General features: G+C 49.2%; 2 protein-coding genes across 2 annotated transcripts in view; both read right to left on the minus strand.

The window, feature by feature from the left end:
• Positions 1–3,866, minus strand: part of VTCN1 (V-set domain containing T cell activation inhibitor 1) — an 18,500-nt gene extending 14,634 nt beyond the window's left edge. Inside the window, 1 exon segment of the mRNA XM_026065475.1 lies at positions 3,736–3,866. Coding sequence (XP_025921260.1) covers positions 3,736–3,851 — 116 coding nt within the window. The 5' untranslated portion in view covers positions 3,852–3,866.
• A 6,140-nt stretch (positions 3,867–10,006) lies between these two features.
• Positions 10,007–17,844, minus strand: TRIM45 (tripartite motif containing 45). Its single transcript, XM_026065488.1, has 6 exons — positions 17,519–17,844; positions 14,641–15,374; positions 13,562–13,691; positions 11,553–11,667; positions 11,211–11,337; positions 10,007–10,332 (listed from the first exon to the last, which is right to left on the minus strand). The coding sequence occupies exons 1-6, from the start codon at positions 17,842–17,844 to the stop codon at positions 10,181–10,183; spliced, it is 1,584 nt and encodes a 527-aa protein (XP_025921273.1). The 3' UTR covers positions 10,007–10,180.
• Positions 17,845–18,591: the final 747 nt, after the last annotated feature.

Here is an 18,591-nt window from a genome sequence, read left to right on the forward strand (position 1 = left end):
CAATTGCAGTGGTTGAAGGAGCATGCAAGTAAAATCCGTCAGAACCATGGGCTGTTAGACGAATGGCTAACTAACCTGTTTGGAAATCTACCGCAATGGCTAATAGGGTTGCTTACTGAAGGCTTACGCATCTTAATGATCCTTGTAGTTATAGGTTTGTGTTTATGTGTAGTATTAAGCTGTGTTAAGAAAGCTCTGCTGAAAGTAGTGAACCAAGCCTGGATTGCTCAAAAACAAGAAGGGGGAATTGTGGAAGAATGGTTAAGCGAAAAGGGGCATGATCTCTTAGAAGTGAGCAATCCTGTCTTCATGATGGAGGGAGGATGCCACATCTATGCGAGCTGTCCTTGAACAGCACAAAAGAAGGAAGCTACAAGGAGGTAAACAAGTCGACAGACCTCTCCATGCGAACAGCAAGCCTGCACCAATCATATATCCGCTCTAGGCGCGTGAACAAAGATTGTGAGCCAATCATATAGCTATCGCTATCACATGCTCTTATTGCCTGTCTATATATACTCTGTAAAAGCTTGAATAAAGGGAGAACGATCATACTCACATTGAGACTCATCATTACTCCGGGTCCGTCTCCCACTCTGACACTTGCTCATGCTGAATAGCATCTACCTCCTCAAGTAGCTCCACTAGTTTCTATGGAACTGATCCAAGACTTGGTCCATACTTGTTATAATGTTAGCCAAGGTTGCCATGGCCCATCTCAGCTCTCACACAAGACACAAAGGCTAAACACACACCATGTACATCTTGAGCAAGCAATGGCTGCACCACACTGTCTCAGATGCTGTGACTCACTCAAATGCCTCTAGATTAAAATACTTCTGCCTGTGAGCAGGCAGGCAGGAAAAAAACAAGTCAGAGGGCCCATGCTGGCAGCACACTGCTATCTGCTCTGTAACCTGACGGCACCAAGGAACTGAACGATGACAGGGGAAATTGCTGGAATTCAGGACTCCCAAATCTGCTCAGGGGGAAGAGCTCCAATTAAATCCATGCACCTGACTCTAACATCTGGCTAGTCCATGTCCTTCTCCGCTCTCTCTGGCAGAAAAAAAAAAAAAAAATCACTGAGCCCATCCCAGCGCAGTACCCATTGCACAGACACCTCTACAGACATGGCTCCGAGCAGGTTATGTGAGGGCTTCACACATAAATGCCAGCAGCCTCTTGGCATGAGGGGGCACAGCGGAGATAACAGCAGAGGAAGAGCCACCAGGACTCCCTCCTGTAAGGGCTCTGAGCATGTCTCCTCAGATGCCACCACATCTTGTCCTTGAAAGGACTCTCTGGCCCAGACACCACTTCTGCCCTACAACTATGCAAATATGCAAAACCGTCTTTGGCTCACACACACTGTTAATCATCACTATTGCTTTTGTCCCCCTCTGCTGTCTCCTTTCTCTGTAGCGTGCTGTATTTCATGAATGCTAACGTTGCGTCCAGAGAGATTCTTCCCATTTCTCACTCAAGGGGAAAATAGTGCCAGCAGAAAAAGCTGCTTGTTAATTACAGAGGAGATTTTTCAGAAGGAAGTGGTGATTTTGGGTACTATGGATTTCCAGCACCTACCTCAACATCCTTTTCCAGGGGTGGAGTGAAATCATGCCCTTTCAAGTTTCCCATGTGGACGTTGAAAGCCCAAGAATCACGAACGGCTTAAAAATATTTGCCCACAAGCCTTCACATTTCTTTAATTGAACCAGAGCGCTGGGTGAATAAGAGGAAGTTGATAACCCAGCCTTATCCTGCCATTAGCTGTGTTTTGCAAGAATTCAGCCTAACAGTTCAAGTGGAAAGTAATTTTCATCATTTCATCATCCGCATCCCTTGCACTTTCAACATTTCAGAGGCATAGAAAACATCTGACGTAAATGTCTAGGTCTGCACAAACGAGAGCCTTGAAGTTGCCCATGTTTTCTAGTGGTGCTTCAGTAGCCTGCAGGCACCCGAGGAAGCTCTGTGCATCGTCTTCTCCATGGTAGCGTTCCCGATTAGCCAAACGGGGTATGTCTGGCACTCTTGTTATGCAGTTTCTTCCACAGCTGAACCCTGAGGCCACTTGTGGAGTGAACTGGATCTCCTTCCACAGTTATTATCTGACATAGTGCTACGAACTGAGTGCTGCAAAGGGCAGTCAGCCCCTCTGTAACTGGCAGCAGGGCTCAGCCCTCCTTATCTCTAGCTCCGCAGGGTAAGCTTTGCCTCAGAAACGGGTTTAGGAGGATCAAAAGAGCTGGAAGTTTGAGAGATTTAAAGTCCCCTGCCTTCCTCCCTATATCAAAGCTTACTATGGTAAAAAGAGAGTATGGCAGGGGTAACCAAAAAGGAAGGGTTTGCAGTTCCAATAAACAGTTAATGATTGCAGAGTTCAACTTTTCTCAGAGTTTCAGTTTTATTTTTTGAGGGTTTTTCAGGGGGGTTGCTTTTTCCTGAAATAATAGGAACCTCCCACTGCTTCTCTGAAGTATTCTGGAAATTCACATCTCTCTCCAGGCTATTTCTGTTTTTCAGGATTAGCCAGAAGAGGCAATGACCATACAGAAGCCCACTGTTTCTAGTAACGTGCTGTGTCTGGCTGCGTACAGCTGCTCAGGGGAGGCAGAGTTACTCACACAAGAGCAGTAAGGGGTAGGCGCTCATTTTTTCCACACCCCTCAGTTATTGCATTCCCCTGACAAAAGCCAGCTGGGCTGTTGCTTGAGAATAACAGAGTTGGCTATTGCATGTATTCCAGATGCACAACAAATGAGATGCCCAGTGGATATCTACACCGTGTTGCATTATTTGAACTAATGACCTCACTTTCATCAGGGAAAGTGCACTGACAATACTCAGCACTTCCTTGATACCTTCTGTGAGAAAGCTGGAGCATGGCTTGTGCATGAGAAGTCTTTTCCATTCACACACAGACTGCTCCTAGCTGCTCTGCAGCTCTGAACAACTGAATTCTTTTCAACAGAGTAAATACAAGCCCAGGCTTCTCCCATGCCTCTTTGGAGCCTTTGCCTCCGTCTAGCTGGGAAGAGCCCACACCTGAAAGGGAGCGAAGCATTTTGTTAGCTGACTCTGCTCAAACAGCCAGGTTTTGTGGCAAGTCTGGCCCATGTTCATTAGATGCTGAAGGAAGTTTGCCAACTAATTTAGCTATTTGAGGGGAGTTATTTTCAACTCTTGGAGATCAGAAAACATAGATGAGGTGGATATTTTTGTGTCTTCCCTAAGGTGCTTGAAATGAGAGGCACTAAACAGCTCCCACATCTTCCCAGCTCCTACTTGCAAACAACAGAGAAAGCAAACTTTCTGCGGGACAGCTTCTGCCTTTCTGCCCACAACACCCTGATGTGATGGAGGCTTAAGCAACTGCCTAAGGTCTCACAGCAGGAACATTGAGGCTTTCTCATGCCATTGACACCGTGGCCTTCAACAACATTCAGACCTGAGATGGCATAACCCAGCCACACAGTTTCCAGTACACACATCTCCATTCTGGCTGCAGTCTGTGAACAGCATGTGGGTTTCTGACAGCTATGTGGCCTTACTGATTATATAAAAAAGCCATACTGGTATTTAAGTAACCTGGCTGAGTGCATTATAGGGTCAAATTGTAAAGAATGCCTCTCCTGAAAGCTCCTCGCAGCAGGGAGAGACAGCCTGGGGTCCTGGAAAAATAAAAAAGCAATTCCCTCCCTTCCAAAGTAGATGCAGATAATACCATACCTCCAGAAAATGACCTGGCCTTGGGATGCCATGGTTGCAGCACCTACAAAGGTAAGCCAAACACCAGGTGCATAAAGGTCCCACACAGTGTGCAGCACAGCCCCTTTCCTTTACATGATACATTCTTCCAAGTTGTCCTGCTTAAATAACTGAACTCAGCCAAGGAGTGGTAAGTCCAAGCAGTGAACTCTCAGGAATGAGGAAGCAGTGAGCATCTAAGCTTCCCCCACCAGGCCAGTCAAAAGTAGAGAGGCTTGGCTAGTCACTGGGGAACAGCAGAAACCTCCCGTACCATCCATTAAAGAAACATCTAATCTAAAACAAACAAAAAAAATGTCACAGCTCACAGTTCGGTAGCTGGCTAATCCTGGGGTCAGAGAGCAGCAGCGTCCCATGCAAAGCCACAGTTGACTCATCACTGGGGGGTTGCACTGTACCCAGGACTGGCTCAGGTCTCCCTGCTAAAATTTCTGATTGTGCTGTTGGCACTGAGCATACAGCTGAGTCTGCAGGATCTTTTTGCTGTGCCGATGGGCTCTCCTGGAGCCAGCAGTGCCGTTAAAAGCACAAAGCTTTGGCAGTAGCCCCTCTTCTGACCGCTATTTTCTTCCACTGAACTCCTCCAGGCCAAACCATTTCTTTTCCCTGAGTCCAGCTCCTGCTTTTCACGGATCTGTTATTATGGTGGACATTGGAGCCTGTAAGAGAAAAGAACTAGCAAGGACCCCACAAGCTTTTCTTGCTGTGCTTGGTCTTACTCAAGACTGGAGGACTGGGGGTAGGATGAGTAGTTCTTGGAGGTAAGAGGTTGAGAAGGGCAGAGATATTGTGGAAGAACGGAGCAGGAAAAGCAGCTTGCACTCCTGTGTTCGGTTTCCTGGAGGGAAATCTGTGTATCCTGTCATCTGTGTGTGGACTGCATTCCCAAGAGGAAGGTGAAAGAGGAATTTATGACAGTCCTTAGCCATCTCCAGGGAGTTTGCATGGCTAGTGGGAGCTAACAGCTTTACTGTGCAGAGGTGAGGATGCCCAAAGGAACAGGGAACAATGCAGCACCTTAGCCAGCCTAACAAAAAATAAGTTACTTTCTCTGAGACAACCAGAGGTCCAAATCAAGACCCAGGGTATAATCAATACTGGCCACTGATGACCAAACCAGCTGCAAAGGCTGAGTAGGGTTCAGAAGAGCTTAGGATATCCTGAGGGACACACCTGTGTTATATACACAGTAGCCATCTAATTGTGCATGTGCAAGATTTCAGAAGCATGTTTTAGTCTTTTGGACCAAAGTTCAGCTCCAAAAGACTCTTATCTCTACAAGGGATGAATGTATCTAGTCGTTGTGCAGGACACAACTGACTTTTCTGGACAACAAAGATGGGGTTGGAAGAGGCTATGGCTGTTGTACAGGCATCAAAGTCTGCAACCTGTTATCCAAAGGCAGGTGGCATCCAGTACTCACCACTTCCAGTCTCCACAAACAAGGATGAAGTTACATGTCACAGCTTGTGGTGAATCTCCTCCCACATCCTGCCACCTGCACTAATGTCATGATACATCTGAACCTGCACTAAACCCATTCACCTGGTGGGAAACAAATTAAAATTAGAAAGCAAATGGTTTCCTGCTGGGTTAGTGAGTTGAACTGGCTCCCCAAGTAGGCAGATGAGTATCACACCCAGTGCTGGGGTGGGGCAGATGAGTATCACACCCAGTGCTGGGGTGGGGCAGAACCACATGACTTGCAGCAAGGGCAGAAGAACCAAGGTGGGACCTTCTCCTTTCAACAGTGACAAGCTCTTGGGTTTACTCGGCCATTCATGTACAACTTTAACACAAGTGCTTGACTGTGAAGTGAATTGCTCTACATCAAGGGCTTCTGTTTGAACACTAGGTGACTTGAACATGTTGTGCAAGGTCTGTGGCAGAGATGTGAACAGGGCCCACTTCTAAAACTCTGATCTTTGCTGCGACTGAAAGCACATCCTTCTTCCTATAGCCTCTGAATAACACTGAGGAGTGGAAATGTTTCAGCTGAGAATTGCTGTGGCTCTCTGATTGTTGCAATCATCCAAACCTATAAAGCAGACTTCATGTGGTTTTCACCTTTTCCCTCCACTTTAGCATAGAATAAACTCTTTTAATCTGAAAAAGAGAAATCTGATTTATTTTGTTGTATTCTACTGATTACTTAACCAGTTGTAAATAAGCAGGGCATATACCAGAAGCTAAGATAGCTGCAGGCCACAGTGACCTGGTGGGAAATGATCTTTAAGAGACATCCTGTTGGCCTCAGTGACACCCGATTTACAGCTGCCTTTGAGGCAGTGCACAGACCAGGTGTCTCCTTTCAGCACTAGTTAACTCTGGATCATAATTGCAGCACACCTCATGTCACAATCAATGATTGAGTTTCATCCACTTTGCAAAAACAGATCTGTTTCTCAGGCACAGACAGCACTGCCAGGACCAGGGCAAGACCTGTTCACCCAGGGTAACACCAAATTCAAACACTGATCAGCTCCCATGCTGGAGACTGTCCCTCTCCATATGTTTATACTGTAGAACACAAGGGATATTCAGTGTATTTCCCAAAGATATCAAGGTTCTGTTGTCTGTGACCATGTGGTCTGCCCAGCTCCTATTGCTTTTGAATCCATTACCAAATCCAACCAACTGTGACAGCAGGATCATGGTCCCATACAGTCTGGGAAAGTTGGTAAGTGGCTGGAGAAGAGAGACTTACATCAGCTGCCTTGACTGAGGGAAAGGCTATAGCAGGCACAAAGAGTTACCAGTTTTGCTGGGCCTGCCAGCTAGTACCCTGGAGCCAGCTGCAGCTTGTGCTGCCTCTTGCCCTGATGAGGGAACAGTGTAGGGCAGGAAGGACTGAAGGGGAGTCAGGAAGAAGCAGCCCAGGGCCCATGAAGACATTCAGTGCTCTGGGAGAGGCAGGGGCACAAGAACCAGACTGCCCTTCATGACACAACCTGTTTCTTTCTTCATAAACCAGTAATTTTGCCAGAAGAGTACCCTTACTTATGGCAAGTTCATGCCTTATTTCAATGTCACTGAAATGCAGAAGGAGATACCTATGAAGAAGAAGAATCAGAATATAGAGTCATGACAAGCTGACAAGCAACAGAATTTCACAAAGCATTCAAGAAAGATGTAGGCAGCCAGCAGGCTGAAAAAGGTTACAGCCATCCCTGGGATTTGGCCAAAAATCTTGGAGACCTTTCCATTTCCTTTTCTTACCCAGCCTTGTACCCCCACATCTGTAATGGGGGTGTCAAGAGGTGTTTGAGAGGCACCAGAAGAGAGAAACACCAGTGGTCCCACCCTGAAGGGTAGCAGGAGGAGAGCCTGGAGCGGCCTCACCTGCTCTTGAAGGGAAGCAAGCAGCAACAACATTCAAAACACTCCCTCATCTCTTAAAACAGGCAGATGACAAGCCACCCTCTGTTGGAAAGAGGCAAACCCGCTTACATTGCCTGTGTGACACCACCAGGGTCCATCTTTATGTGGTACCTCAGATTGCCAGTACACCTTTGTGAATCACCTCCTGCCTTAGGAAGACCTAGAAGCCCTGCTGAGCCAGACTTTGTCCTGCTCCCGCAATCTGCTGGGGACAAACGAGGCGCTCATGCATGGGGCTGCAAGGGCAGCCATGCCGTCAGCGTGGTTTGCCCCTTCTGAGAGGGGAGATACCCTGGCATCCTTCTGCATGGAGTCTTCCAGGCTGCAGGGCCTGTTATGGGTCTTTCTGTTGTTGATGTTCTGGCTGCATTTTCTCTCCAGGCACACACTCATGTTTTCTCTGTCTGAGAGCTATTTCCCCCTTCTCTTGCTTCCCAAAGCCCCTCCTCATATTCATCATCATCTATTTTCCTTTTTTTTTTTTTTTTTTTTTTAATCAGCAAGGGCATTTGTCCTGGGAAAAAAAACATGCATCTTTACCAGCACAGTCTGTCTGCACTGAATGTGCATCTGTCTTGAAAAAAAATCTTTGTTAGCTCAAGGATCAGCCAGTCAGAAATAACATCAAGTAACAAGCAAACTAACTGCACCTCCTAATCCACTAATTGCCCAAGGCTAATTACAGACAGAATACTTGAAGCCATTCCTGGGGCTGCTATTGGAAACCAATGTAAGACTCCAATAGATCAGTAGGACATATTCATTTGACAAAGCACTTTGAGTTATGAACAATGGCGACAGAGCAAAGTCTGCTTGCAAAAAATTAGAAGACTCTCACACCTAACCCCCACACAGTGACTAAGGTCCTTTAATAGCTTTTCTGCACATGATTCTTCAGGCTATCCTCATGCACAGCCCTCTTCATCCAAACAGTGGTAACAGGTCAATATCTCATAATCCCTGGGACTGACTGAGCCTTCAAGTCTAAAAAAAGATCAATAGGTCCTGACCCTGGCAGGATCAGCACCCCACACTGTCAGTACAACTGTTCTCTCCATGTCAAATGTAGAGCTTAGCACAAGCTGGCTGCAGTTCCCTGAAGGTTTATATGTTTACTGGTGTAATGCTCACAAACAACTTCTTGGAAAATGTCAGCTACAGGGTGTGTAAGGGATGCCCAACATGAAAACACATTCCTGTGTCTGAAAGGACTATGATATTTGTAGACAGAAATGATGTATCCAGAAGGTAGTGCAGTGCTTATGTGTCCCCTCTGTAACACAGCATGGAAGCTCTGATACAAAACAACATGCATGAAGGGGGCAAGAAATAGAAAGACACAGAAAACAAGGTATTTCCTTTTACATGACATACTGTACTGAGCACTGACATGCACATAGCAGGGACAGGAAAGAGTTACCGTTTGTTTCATTAAAGGCTAACTCAAGCTAAACTTTCAGTTTGAAATTTCAGAGTCAGCAACTTGGAGATTTAGACTGCTTAACCTTTGCCCATTTGTTTAATAATTCTTTCTGGATGATTAATGGAAAGCTATGAATAGCATTTGCTTAAGGATATCCATCTCCTTTGCTGGGAAGAAGAGGCTCCAAAACCAGCTTTGTAAGAGGTAAGAGCAAGTAAGAATCTTTGAGGTTTGAACTAGCAAACAGACAATGAAGATTCTTACTATTTACAACCCAACTATTATCAGTCAGAAAGCAAGAACCAGTCCCTACTGTTGACACTAGAGCAGCATTCCTCCCCCCAGATAACCAATGGATGGACCTTTGTCCCCACTCCACCTCCCCAGGCAGCATGATGAGCCCCTAGCAAGACACACCTACAAGTGGGGTTACCCCCAGGGCGGTAGCATTCCCACTGTCAATGACATGAACTTGTTTTGTTTAGGAAGGCATCCAAGGTGTCTGCTTCACCCAGGCAGCAATTCACAGGTTAGAAGTTGCCCTTCCAGGAAAGGGTCTCTTCCTCCTCTTCACAGGAGCGTATTTCTCCATGATTGGTAGCATTGGCAGCATATGAGCCCATCAAATGCCCCTTCACTAGGGAAAATGGGACAATCTCTTCTCCTAAAAATACTCAGAAAGCAGCCAAGACTGTGCAAAACAAATGCAGAAGCTCTGCTGAATTCCAGCTTCTTCTGCTGCTCTTCCCCAATTGCCTCAGTCAAGACAGAACTCTGCAAACTTGCATGGATGGCTCCTACAGATGCTCAGACTGCAACCAAATCAAACCAAATGTGTTCTTCTGAATCTCTCTCATTATCACCCCGAGCAGCACAATGTCCCACACCATCTCCATGGAGAACATACACACTGAGTGAATGACATTCTGATTGCTGTTCCCATCAATGCCATGGGTTTTCCTTGGATTTCTTTCAAACACATTACTAATCTGCTTTGCTCCTACTTTGCAAGGAAGGTGTAATGAGATCACAGCCCACCTGGAGAAAAGATAGGAGTTGCAAACACAGTAGCAGCTCTGGAGAGAGTGACTGTGCTACATACAAACATACAAGGCTGAAATCCAGCCCCGTGTCTGGTGAGAGGCAGAAGCCATATTCAGGCTGCTAAGCCTTTCCAAAGCATTAACGCAAACCCTCTGGAATGTTACCCAACCAGCAGCTTCGGATTTTTTGAGAAGGAGAGCAGAGACTGTTGATCCTGCAGAATGAGCTGCATCTTGACTCTCTGGGAGGTAACTGCTCAGACTGAGTGTCACCTCAAAGCCTAATCCCACAGGCCTGACATCCTCAAAGTGTGGGTGCCAGTGACAATTCCTAGCGTTTGCTCCTGTTCAGGCACGAAACAACTTTGCACACATACCCCCAAGGTAGAACATAAGGCACAATTTTATTTTCCCCTCATGCCCCTCTCAAGGTTCACACCCAGTGGGATGCCGCTGTCTGGCAACAAGGGCTATGCAGTGATTGTGGGGATCTTCATGGCTTGTGCTTATATAGCAGCCAGTAGGATGGCCCTGGGTTCCCAGGGGCTCACCTGGCTGCTCAGAGAGCTACTGTCCTGAGCAAACTCCTTTGAGATGTATCACTGGGTGGCCCACCCAAACACTCGGAACTCTCCATGACTTGTCCACAGCATGACCAGTGGGGGCAGCCGGGGTGACCTTTGTGTCCACGGCCACAGCCTTGGTATCCACCTGCAAGAGAAGAGGCACCATGAGCTCCACCAAAAACTTGTCAAAGAATCACAGTGTGTCAGGGGCTTTCAGAGAGCGCTTTGGCCCCAGACTTGGCTGAGACAAGGAGCATGTGCTGATGAGAGCACAAGATATTCAAGGCCAACACTACCAGGGCTCCTTAAAGAAAGGAGCACAAGCTGCTGGGGGGGGGATGGGGGACGGACAACTCCCCCTTCCAATTGCTTGGGAAAGGTGAAGATTTCTCTCCTCACTTAGTGTGTAAAGCAAGACGTAGGCCTGCAGAACCTCCTGCCAGCCACTGGTGGCTATGGCTGTGCCCTTGACAGAGACAGACACAGAGAAGGGAAGAGGCTGGTTCTGTACTTACAACATGCAAAACTCACGATGACACATGCAGCTCAAGGACAAGGAAGCTGGTTGAGATTAAACAAATAAGGGAGACGAACTCTCATCCTAAATGAGGAACAAGATTTCTCCAGAGAACAGCATTGGGCACTGTGTGACACAGCCAACATGGTTCCCAATGTGTCAACTCTGGAACAGGATCAGCATAGCCACAGCATTGCTTAGCCTCCCTGTGAAGGGATAAAAGTAGGATCCTTGGACAGAGCTGCTCTGTCCCATCTCCTACAGAGCTGATTCAGGTCTCTCTACATGCAGTGTGTTACAGAGACCCTCAGTGTGTCCCACTGCATCTCTCACTGCTGTGATCCCATCCTACCAGAAGATATGTACAAGCAGGTTGTCACAGGTCTGGTACATGTGCAAGGCAGGAGTTGGGCCTGGAGTAATTACTCACACCTACCTACACGAGGTGGGACTGGATGCAACAAACCCTCCTGACTCCAGCAGTGAAGGGAAAGCTGAGCCCTCACCTGGCATGGTCCCACCACAGGCACAGTGAGGAGCTTTCTGGCCTCTGCTAGAGCAGAACGTGCAGCAGTGAAACACACCTTGGTGCTTGCGGAACTTGTTTTTCACAGTCAGAGTGAATGGAGAACCCTGCAGAGGACAAGCAAGCAGAGAGACTACTGCAGTGAATGCTATCAAATGTTGTGTCTGCATTTTTAAAAACCAACTGGGTGATCCTGTCAGTCACAGGTCAGTAAGCCCAGCCTTAAACTGTCAAGTAGCAAAGGCAATCCTTAGAAAGATTTAAAGCAAATACTTAGAAAAGAAAAGCAGGTAAAGAAGAACCAGCACAAAACAAACACTACCTGTACATGCTGCCCTTTCACACAGACGCAGACAGCATACAAGCCTGGCTCCTCAGGGCTATAGGAAATATGGTAGGTCCCATCACTGTTATCATACACTGTTGCCTTGACTGTACTATGAACACACAGAGAGAAGACCGAGAGGTCAGTGACTGATAGAAAATTGCTTTAAGTGTGAACAATTGTTGGGCCTAGATTTGTGGTTGGGTCTTTATCCCTAGCCTTGTTCAGAAGCTGCAGGTCTCAAGCAAGCTCAACAAGATGCATGAGCAATGCTCAAGCACAGTGCAGCTTTCACACATACCTGCCCTGGGAGCTGCAATAACCATATAAAGGAAGTCACACAAAGCTAGCTGCACTGCAAGGATTTGTAGCAACCCAGACTGCTGAGTGAGAAAGAGTAGCAAATGACAGCGTACTCACAGGACAGATTATACCACCAGATATGAGCCCTTAGAAATGATTCGCACCTTCAGACAGCGGTTACCTCCAGAAGCGCCCATGAGTAAAGGCACAAACAGGGCAGGTCTGAATCACTTCAACCACTGTCCCAACTATATTGACCTCAACTCTTCCCTTTGATACTCTGAGGAGTTCTAGGTCTCTGCTGGGAAATTCTCCCCTTGCAAAGTGAACCTCACAAGGTACCCTGGTAGACACACTGCCAGGGGAAAAAGTGTCAGGTAGTTACTCTGGGACTCTCTGCCCACTTCACAGAAAGATGAAAAGAGCTTCCACAGTTATCAGGGAGCTCTGCACAAGGAAGGTGTTCTTCCTAATCCTCACTAATTAGTCTCTTACACCCCATGACATGACACTTCATAACCTTCCAGATTTGTAGGGCGTGTTCCCCACCCCCCATCATTTCACATCAATACAGCTGCCCACATCATTTCCTGCCCTGAACTGTGTGGCGAGGCTTCAGGCTCTTCAGTAGCTGCTGTGCCTCACCCCAGAGCCAGACAGCTTTCAGCAACCAGTGTAGCAACTGCATGTACACAAAAATAAGAAACTGAGTTAGTGTGGCCACAGTGACCTCTACCCCAAACGCACCTCCACACATCATACTTGCACCTAATGAAGGAAGGTACGTTGGAGCAACATCCTTGGGCAATGCTGCTTTATTGACAGTCATCTGTTCACCCAGCATTATTTCTGTATGCTGTCAGTACTTCCCCACAGCAAGGAGTTCCAGCAACCCATCCCCTTATTCATCGCATCAACCCACCAACAGCTATGCTAGCATCTTGCTCCAGCTGCAATGTACCTAATATAAAACTGAGTAGATGTTTTCCTTAAGAACTGACCCACAAATAGTTCTGCATTTGCACTAATGCCTCATCATTTTATAGTAACAACGATGGCCTGAAAACAGCTTCCAAAATAATTTGTTCTGGTTGGTCATTTTCACTGTGGAAACACTTAGGGAGTCAGGTGTGGTCTTCCCTGCTTTTGCTTGAGAACCTCCAAACATGTGAAAGCATTCAACACTTGTAACTGTAGGAGAAAGCTCAATGAAGTCACAGCAAAGATACTTTCTCCAGAACACAAATTAAGCGCTTCCATCTAATCTTGTGCTCTTGTGCTTAGTGAACTCTGACAGACACGGGATGGTCGGTCTTGCACTCCTATATTTTACATGCATTCGATGTTAACAAAAGCAGGAGGCCTGGGTGCCTGCTGGGAGGGGTGAAGCTCCAACTGTTCACTCTGACCATGATTAAAACCCATTGTGAGCTGAATCCTTTAAGAAGTCTCAAACCACTGAAAGACTCGATACAAATCTAAGCTGATATTATCAACTTCCACGCAGTGACAAACAACCACTGAGAAGAATTCCTATACTGGGGGGAAGAACGGCTGTGCCTTTTCCCCCTTAGATCCTGATCCATGTGCTGGAGCACTTCCTCCCACTTGCCCAAACAAGGACAGAGCCAGGCTAAGGGAGCCTGTAACAGAAACAGAAAGGTAAACCCCAGGACTGGGGTGTTCTCAGGGAAAATACCCACCAGTCCCTCTTGTCCTTGTGAGTGACAGTGACCTGCACGGTCTCTCCTCCTCTCCCCATCTGCTCCCCTGTGGTGTCATTGCAGAGCACTGTAAAGCCAGTCAGCTGGTTCTGACGGGCATTGTGGAGATCTGAAAGGCAGAGAAACAGCGCTAGAAAGAATTCACACCAGAAGCGACTCCCACCTCCCATCCATTTTGCAGTGCTCCACTCCCATTGGGGCACAGCCAGGACTCTGCCGCTGGGGTGTAACAGCTCCTCTCCATCCACAGGAAAAAGTAAATATATATCACTAGGGACCAGGAGACAGTGGACAGGCACAGGTGCTGGGAGATATCGGGCTGTTTCTCTGTGCCCAGCGTGCCTCAAAGAGCACCATACAACAGGAGGGACAGCCCCACTGTGCAGTGTGGGGCTCTGCCCCCAGGACCTCAGCACTTCCCCTTGGCATGGAAGGGACCGAACAGGCCCTGAGCAGGCCACTACTGACCTGAGGTGGCTCTGCTCTGAGGGCTGGTCTGAACGTTATCTGTTCACTGGCCCTACTCTAAGTCCTTGGCAAGCAGGGACCCCTGCTACCATGTACGCCAAGAAATCCCACAGCAATTTCAGCAGAAGCTACGAGGAGAACATAATTGGTCAGCTACAGAGGGGATCTCTCTGGACCCATGCTGCAGAACCACAGTCACTGTGAAAACAGCACATTCTGCTATTGAAGGCAACACTGCTATCCCCTGAGTAAACCGTGGTCTTTGGCCTAAGGTTTGTTCTCCTCACACCTCACCCAACATTGAGGTCAGTAACACTGCAGAGGGCAGCTACAGTATGCTCTGTTAGATGTGGCTGGGGACAGCTCTGGCTCCCCACCCAGCACAGCTCTTGCAGCCCCTCAGTCTGAGGAATGCAACCTCTAACAGGGCTCTACTATGCTGTGCATCCTCCACCTTTTCCCCTAGTCAATCCCCAAACAGCGGGGAGCCAACAGTGCCTTGAGCTGCACCCCAGGTGGGTGCTGAGAACGGAAAGGTGACTTTAGGGTACAGCTGGCTGCCATTACACTGTTGCACAGTACCCCATTACCTTCCCCTTGCAGGGTACATTTGGCTGGATCGACCACTTTGTTGAGAATGGCCCCAAAAACTTCATAGCCACAGCATTGTCCAGCCCTCTCCTGGGGAGAGAACTGGATCCCATTGTCCACACTGGGGTGGGTGCTGTAAGCAACGCTGTTCAGCCTCGCCAGCCGGCTTGCCACCACCCCTTTGGTGATGAGGATCTCCAGATCTGAGCCCCTCGCCAGCAAGTGCTCTGTGAACTCCACGCCAGTCCTCATGTCCAGTAGCAGCTGCTCCAGCTGGGCCTTCTGCAAGTGCAGCAGATTTTCGTTCTGCACCTTCAAGTCCTCCAGCTGCTTCAGCAGCTGGTCCCGGTGCTCTTCAATTGCTTTCACGTACCCATCGGCAAACAGAGAGATCTCTGCGGCCACAGCCTCCGCGCGACTGTGGATGGCATTGCCCGTGTCATCAGTTTGGTCTAGCACATCCTCTAGGGTGTCCATGTGCTGCTGGATGCTCTTCAGCAGCTCCCGCAGGGAGTTCCCATGCCTATAGATGACATTGCCGGTGAAGTCGTAGGGGTGCTGCTGGTGCCCGTCTATAACACAATCCCGGCATATGGGCCAGTCACACTGCTCACAGAACAGCCTTAGCTCCTCTGTCGGATGGGAAGGGCAGAAGAGAGGCTTCCCAGCTTGGCTGCAATCCTTGATGTTCTCCAACTCTGCCACAGTGTGAGAAGCCGTCTTCTTCTGTCTCCTGGAAGGGAGCAACCCCACATAACCTCCTGCATACAGGATGTGAAATACAAACACCCATGAACTAGCCCAAGACCCCTTGTGAATGCCAGTCTATACAGACTGCAAGTCATGGTGAGCACTGTTCCCTCCCGTCTCTGCCAAAATTCACACTGCACAAAGGGACTGGTGATCTCCTGGGGACACAGCTTCAGACAAAAGAGGACAGCATCTGCAAACAGCTCATTAGAGGCTGCTCTCAGGCTCCTTGAGTGCTGTCAATATTATTTTCAGACAGAAGAATTGTGTGCCCCACCACTGTCACACACAGACCAGGGAATGGGCTGTCTGGCAGCTACCGCCAGCAGCCCCTTCATGGAGCCTGACAGAAGTAGGGTAGTTGCAATTACCCCCAGAGCCTGCTGTGACAAAGACAGCAGGAGGGTGGTGTGCACTGCAAAGTGCGAGCTGGCAGGAGGTGCCTGAAAACTAATTTGTTCACTAACAGTCACTTCTGCAGCGGCACGGGAGGCATCAGGCTCCTCAGCTGTCAGCCCGATGATTTTCACCAACTTCAAATTCACTGAGGCAAATAAGCTCTAATACCCCTTAGGGAAAAATCTAGCTCAAGCAAGAGCCAGATGACAGTCTGTGGTAAAACATTTAATATTCCAAAAGTCAAACTCCATTTCCTTCTGGGTTTTGGGTTAGATTCTGCTCAGAGGAAAAGACAAAGAGCCTGGGGATTATCCAGCCATCCACCAGGTCAGAGTGGCACTAGATTTTTTTCCATTTTATGCTATTTTGGACACTGGAAGCTAGTTAGTGACGAGGATATAAAAGAACTGTTGCCTTCCTTGCCTCCTGCGCTAATGATTGCATATGCATAAGCTGACATGTGGCAACTGTGAAGGGAGCTCCAAGCCATAGGCAGAGAAGTACTCTTGGAGGAAGCTCTAGAGTTGTTCTGGCAACACAAAGCAGCCTTGTCATGGGGCAGAACATGGACATTACGCTCCTTTTTTCACTTCCCCACAATCTCCCTCGGGTCCAGCACAGTTTTAAAGCTTTCTAGCACCATTTGCATAACACCCCTCACGTTCACACTTCCCTGACTTCAACCTTTAACACTTGTTCCAAGAAGCATGACAGCAGCACTCAGGTCTTTAGAAACCTTCCCTACACCCCTGGAAACTATTTCAAAATGGTCTTCCTTGGCCCTCGGTCTGCTTTGCCAACAACAAAAATGAGGTGCAGGTTTGCAGACACTAATGAGGCAAGGAAATACTATCAGTAAATAAGGCGGGAAGCAGGTAGCTGGGACAAATTTTCTACTGCTTTATACCTTGTGCAGTTATTCCCATCAATATAACACACCGCTATTCAAGGTCTCAGTTTACTACTGTTCAGCAGCTTGCATAGGGTATAAGGCATTAGTTAATCAAAACGCTATGCTGAAACGTAGAGCTCCAAATGAAAGGTAACTAAGAGTTTGAGCCCTTTTACAACAGGTACTGATATCTGTAGGTGGGTAGGGCAGTGAGGAATATTCCTCAGCAACTTCTGGGGAAAACAACTTGCTCTTAAAAGTGGAAAGGAGCAGTAAGTGTGGAAGGAATAGGCCAAGTGGATTAACCCAGACTTCTCTGGCTAGTGCTACTGGATGTTTTTCCAGTCCTGCCTGCTACATCCTTGCTTCAGAAGGCCCTTAGGATCTCCCGTCACTTTTCTTCCACAGCACTGCTCTCTCTTCTGCCCTGCTCAAAGACCACTGCAGCCTCCTCCTCTCCAGCTCCCACCTCTGCTGCAGTCATCTCTTCTTCTTGCCCTACTGATGTGATCATCTCAAAGGTAAAAAGCTCCCTTCTGCTGGCATTGCTTCAGCTTTCCTGTATTCTAACAGGATTAAACTCTGCAACAGTGAATGCTCTGCAAAGGAATAGTATCACTGCTCCTAACAGGCCAGCACATGGGTAGGTCCCATGACCTACCTGCTGGTGAGCAGGTAGCAACCACGCAGCCACGGGCTGCCAGGACTTCCAGTGATCCCCTTTCGCTCCACGTAGCTCCAGCTCTCCAGGCACGGTCTCCACCGGCAGCTCCCATCCCGCCCCCCGGCCTGGCCCCGAAGCATCTGCGCCCGGGAAGGCCGGACGGGCCCCTCACCTGTGGGCCCGCGAGCAGAAGAGGCAGAGGTGGGCCCCGCAGGTCCGGCAGCGCCTCACGGCCGCCCCGTCGACGCACATGTCGCACCCCCCGGCCGCCGCCGCGCCGCGGCCCAGCGCCAGGTAGTCGGGGGTGAGCTGCGCCACGCCGCCCGGCGGCAGCGCCACCTCGGCGTCGCACACTGGGCACAGGACGCTGAGGGCCGCGGTGCGGCCCGGCGCCCCCAGCCGCCGCAGGCAGGGCGCGCACAGCAAGTGCAGGCACGGCAGCAGCCGCGGCGCCACCCAGGGCTCCGCGCACACCGGGCACCGCGACCCGGACAACATCGCGCCGGGGCCGCCAGCCGCCGCCGCCGCCACCAGGAGCCCGGACCGGCAACGGGGCCCCGCTACGCGCGCCCCCTCCCCCGCTCACTGGTCCGGCCACGCCGGAGTGACACCAGCGCCGGCCAACCGCCGCCTACGGGGGGGGGGAAGCTCCCTGCCCCCCTCCCCCTCCCGCCGGGGCGGCAGGCGGGGACCGGCCCGCCACGCGCGGCCTCGCGCCGCCCAAGCCGTTGGGACGGGGCCGCCTCGTTGCCACGAGCGACGGCGGTTGCGGTCGGTGCGGGCCGGCGCGCTCCGGCCCCTGCCGTCCCCGTTCTGTTGGATCGAACAGGTGGATTCACCTCCGTGTGCTCGCCGTGAGGCATTTGTTCAGGGCTTCTTTCCTGCCCGCTCACCAGCTGCATCATTTTTCATAAAAGCGTGGTCTCCAGCACAAAATGGAATGCTCTAGCAAAGATCTCGCCAAAACCACAAAACCCTGTTACTGCTCACTTCCCTCTTCGTCCTGGTCCAAAGCACTGAAGGGCCTGCTTGGTTGCTTGCCTGCTCTGACACCTACTGTCTTTTCAGAAGTCGTGATCTAGGAAACGGTTCCCTGCCCCACGAGTAGATTTTGCATTTCCAGTTCTTAAATGTCAACCTTTGAGGTTTACCATCGGATCTAGATTGCTCTGCATAACTGCAGCAGCTGCTGGTCCGCAAGATGTTATCAGGAGCTCTTTGTTTTTCCCTCTGATAATGGGTGAA

This window comes from Apteryx rowi, unplaced genomic scaffold (genome assembly GCF_003343035.1).
Source record: "Apteryx rowi isolate R43461 unplaced genomic scaffold, aptRow1 scaffold_228, whole genome shotgun sequence".
Classification (NCBI taxonomy): domain Eukaryota; kingdom Metazoa; phylum Chordata; class Aves; order Apterygiformes; family Apterygidae; genus Apteryx; species Apteryx rowi.

Coding starts and splice junctions, on each gene's coding strand:
- TRIM45 (XM_026065488.1), bottom strand. CDS start 17,844: ATGTTGTCCGGGTCGCGGTGCCCGGTGTGCGCGGAGCCCTGGGTGGCG. Junction 15,375..17,518: donor TTCTGCTCGCGGGCCCACAG/GTGAGGGGCCCG, acceptor GCTCCCTTCCAG/GAGACAGAAGAAGACGGCTT. Junction 11,338..11,552: donor TGAAAGGGCAGCATGTACAG/GTAGTGTTTGTT, acceptor TGTCCTCTGCAG/GGTTCTCCATTCACTCTGAC.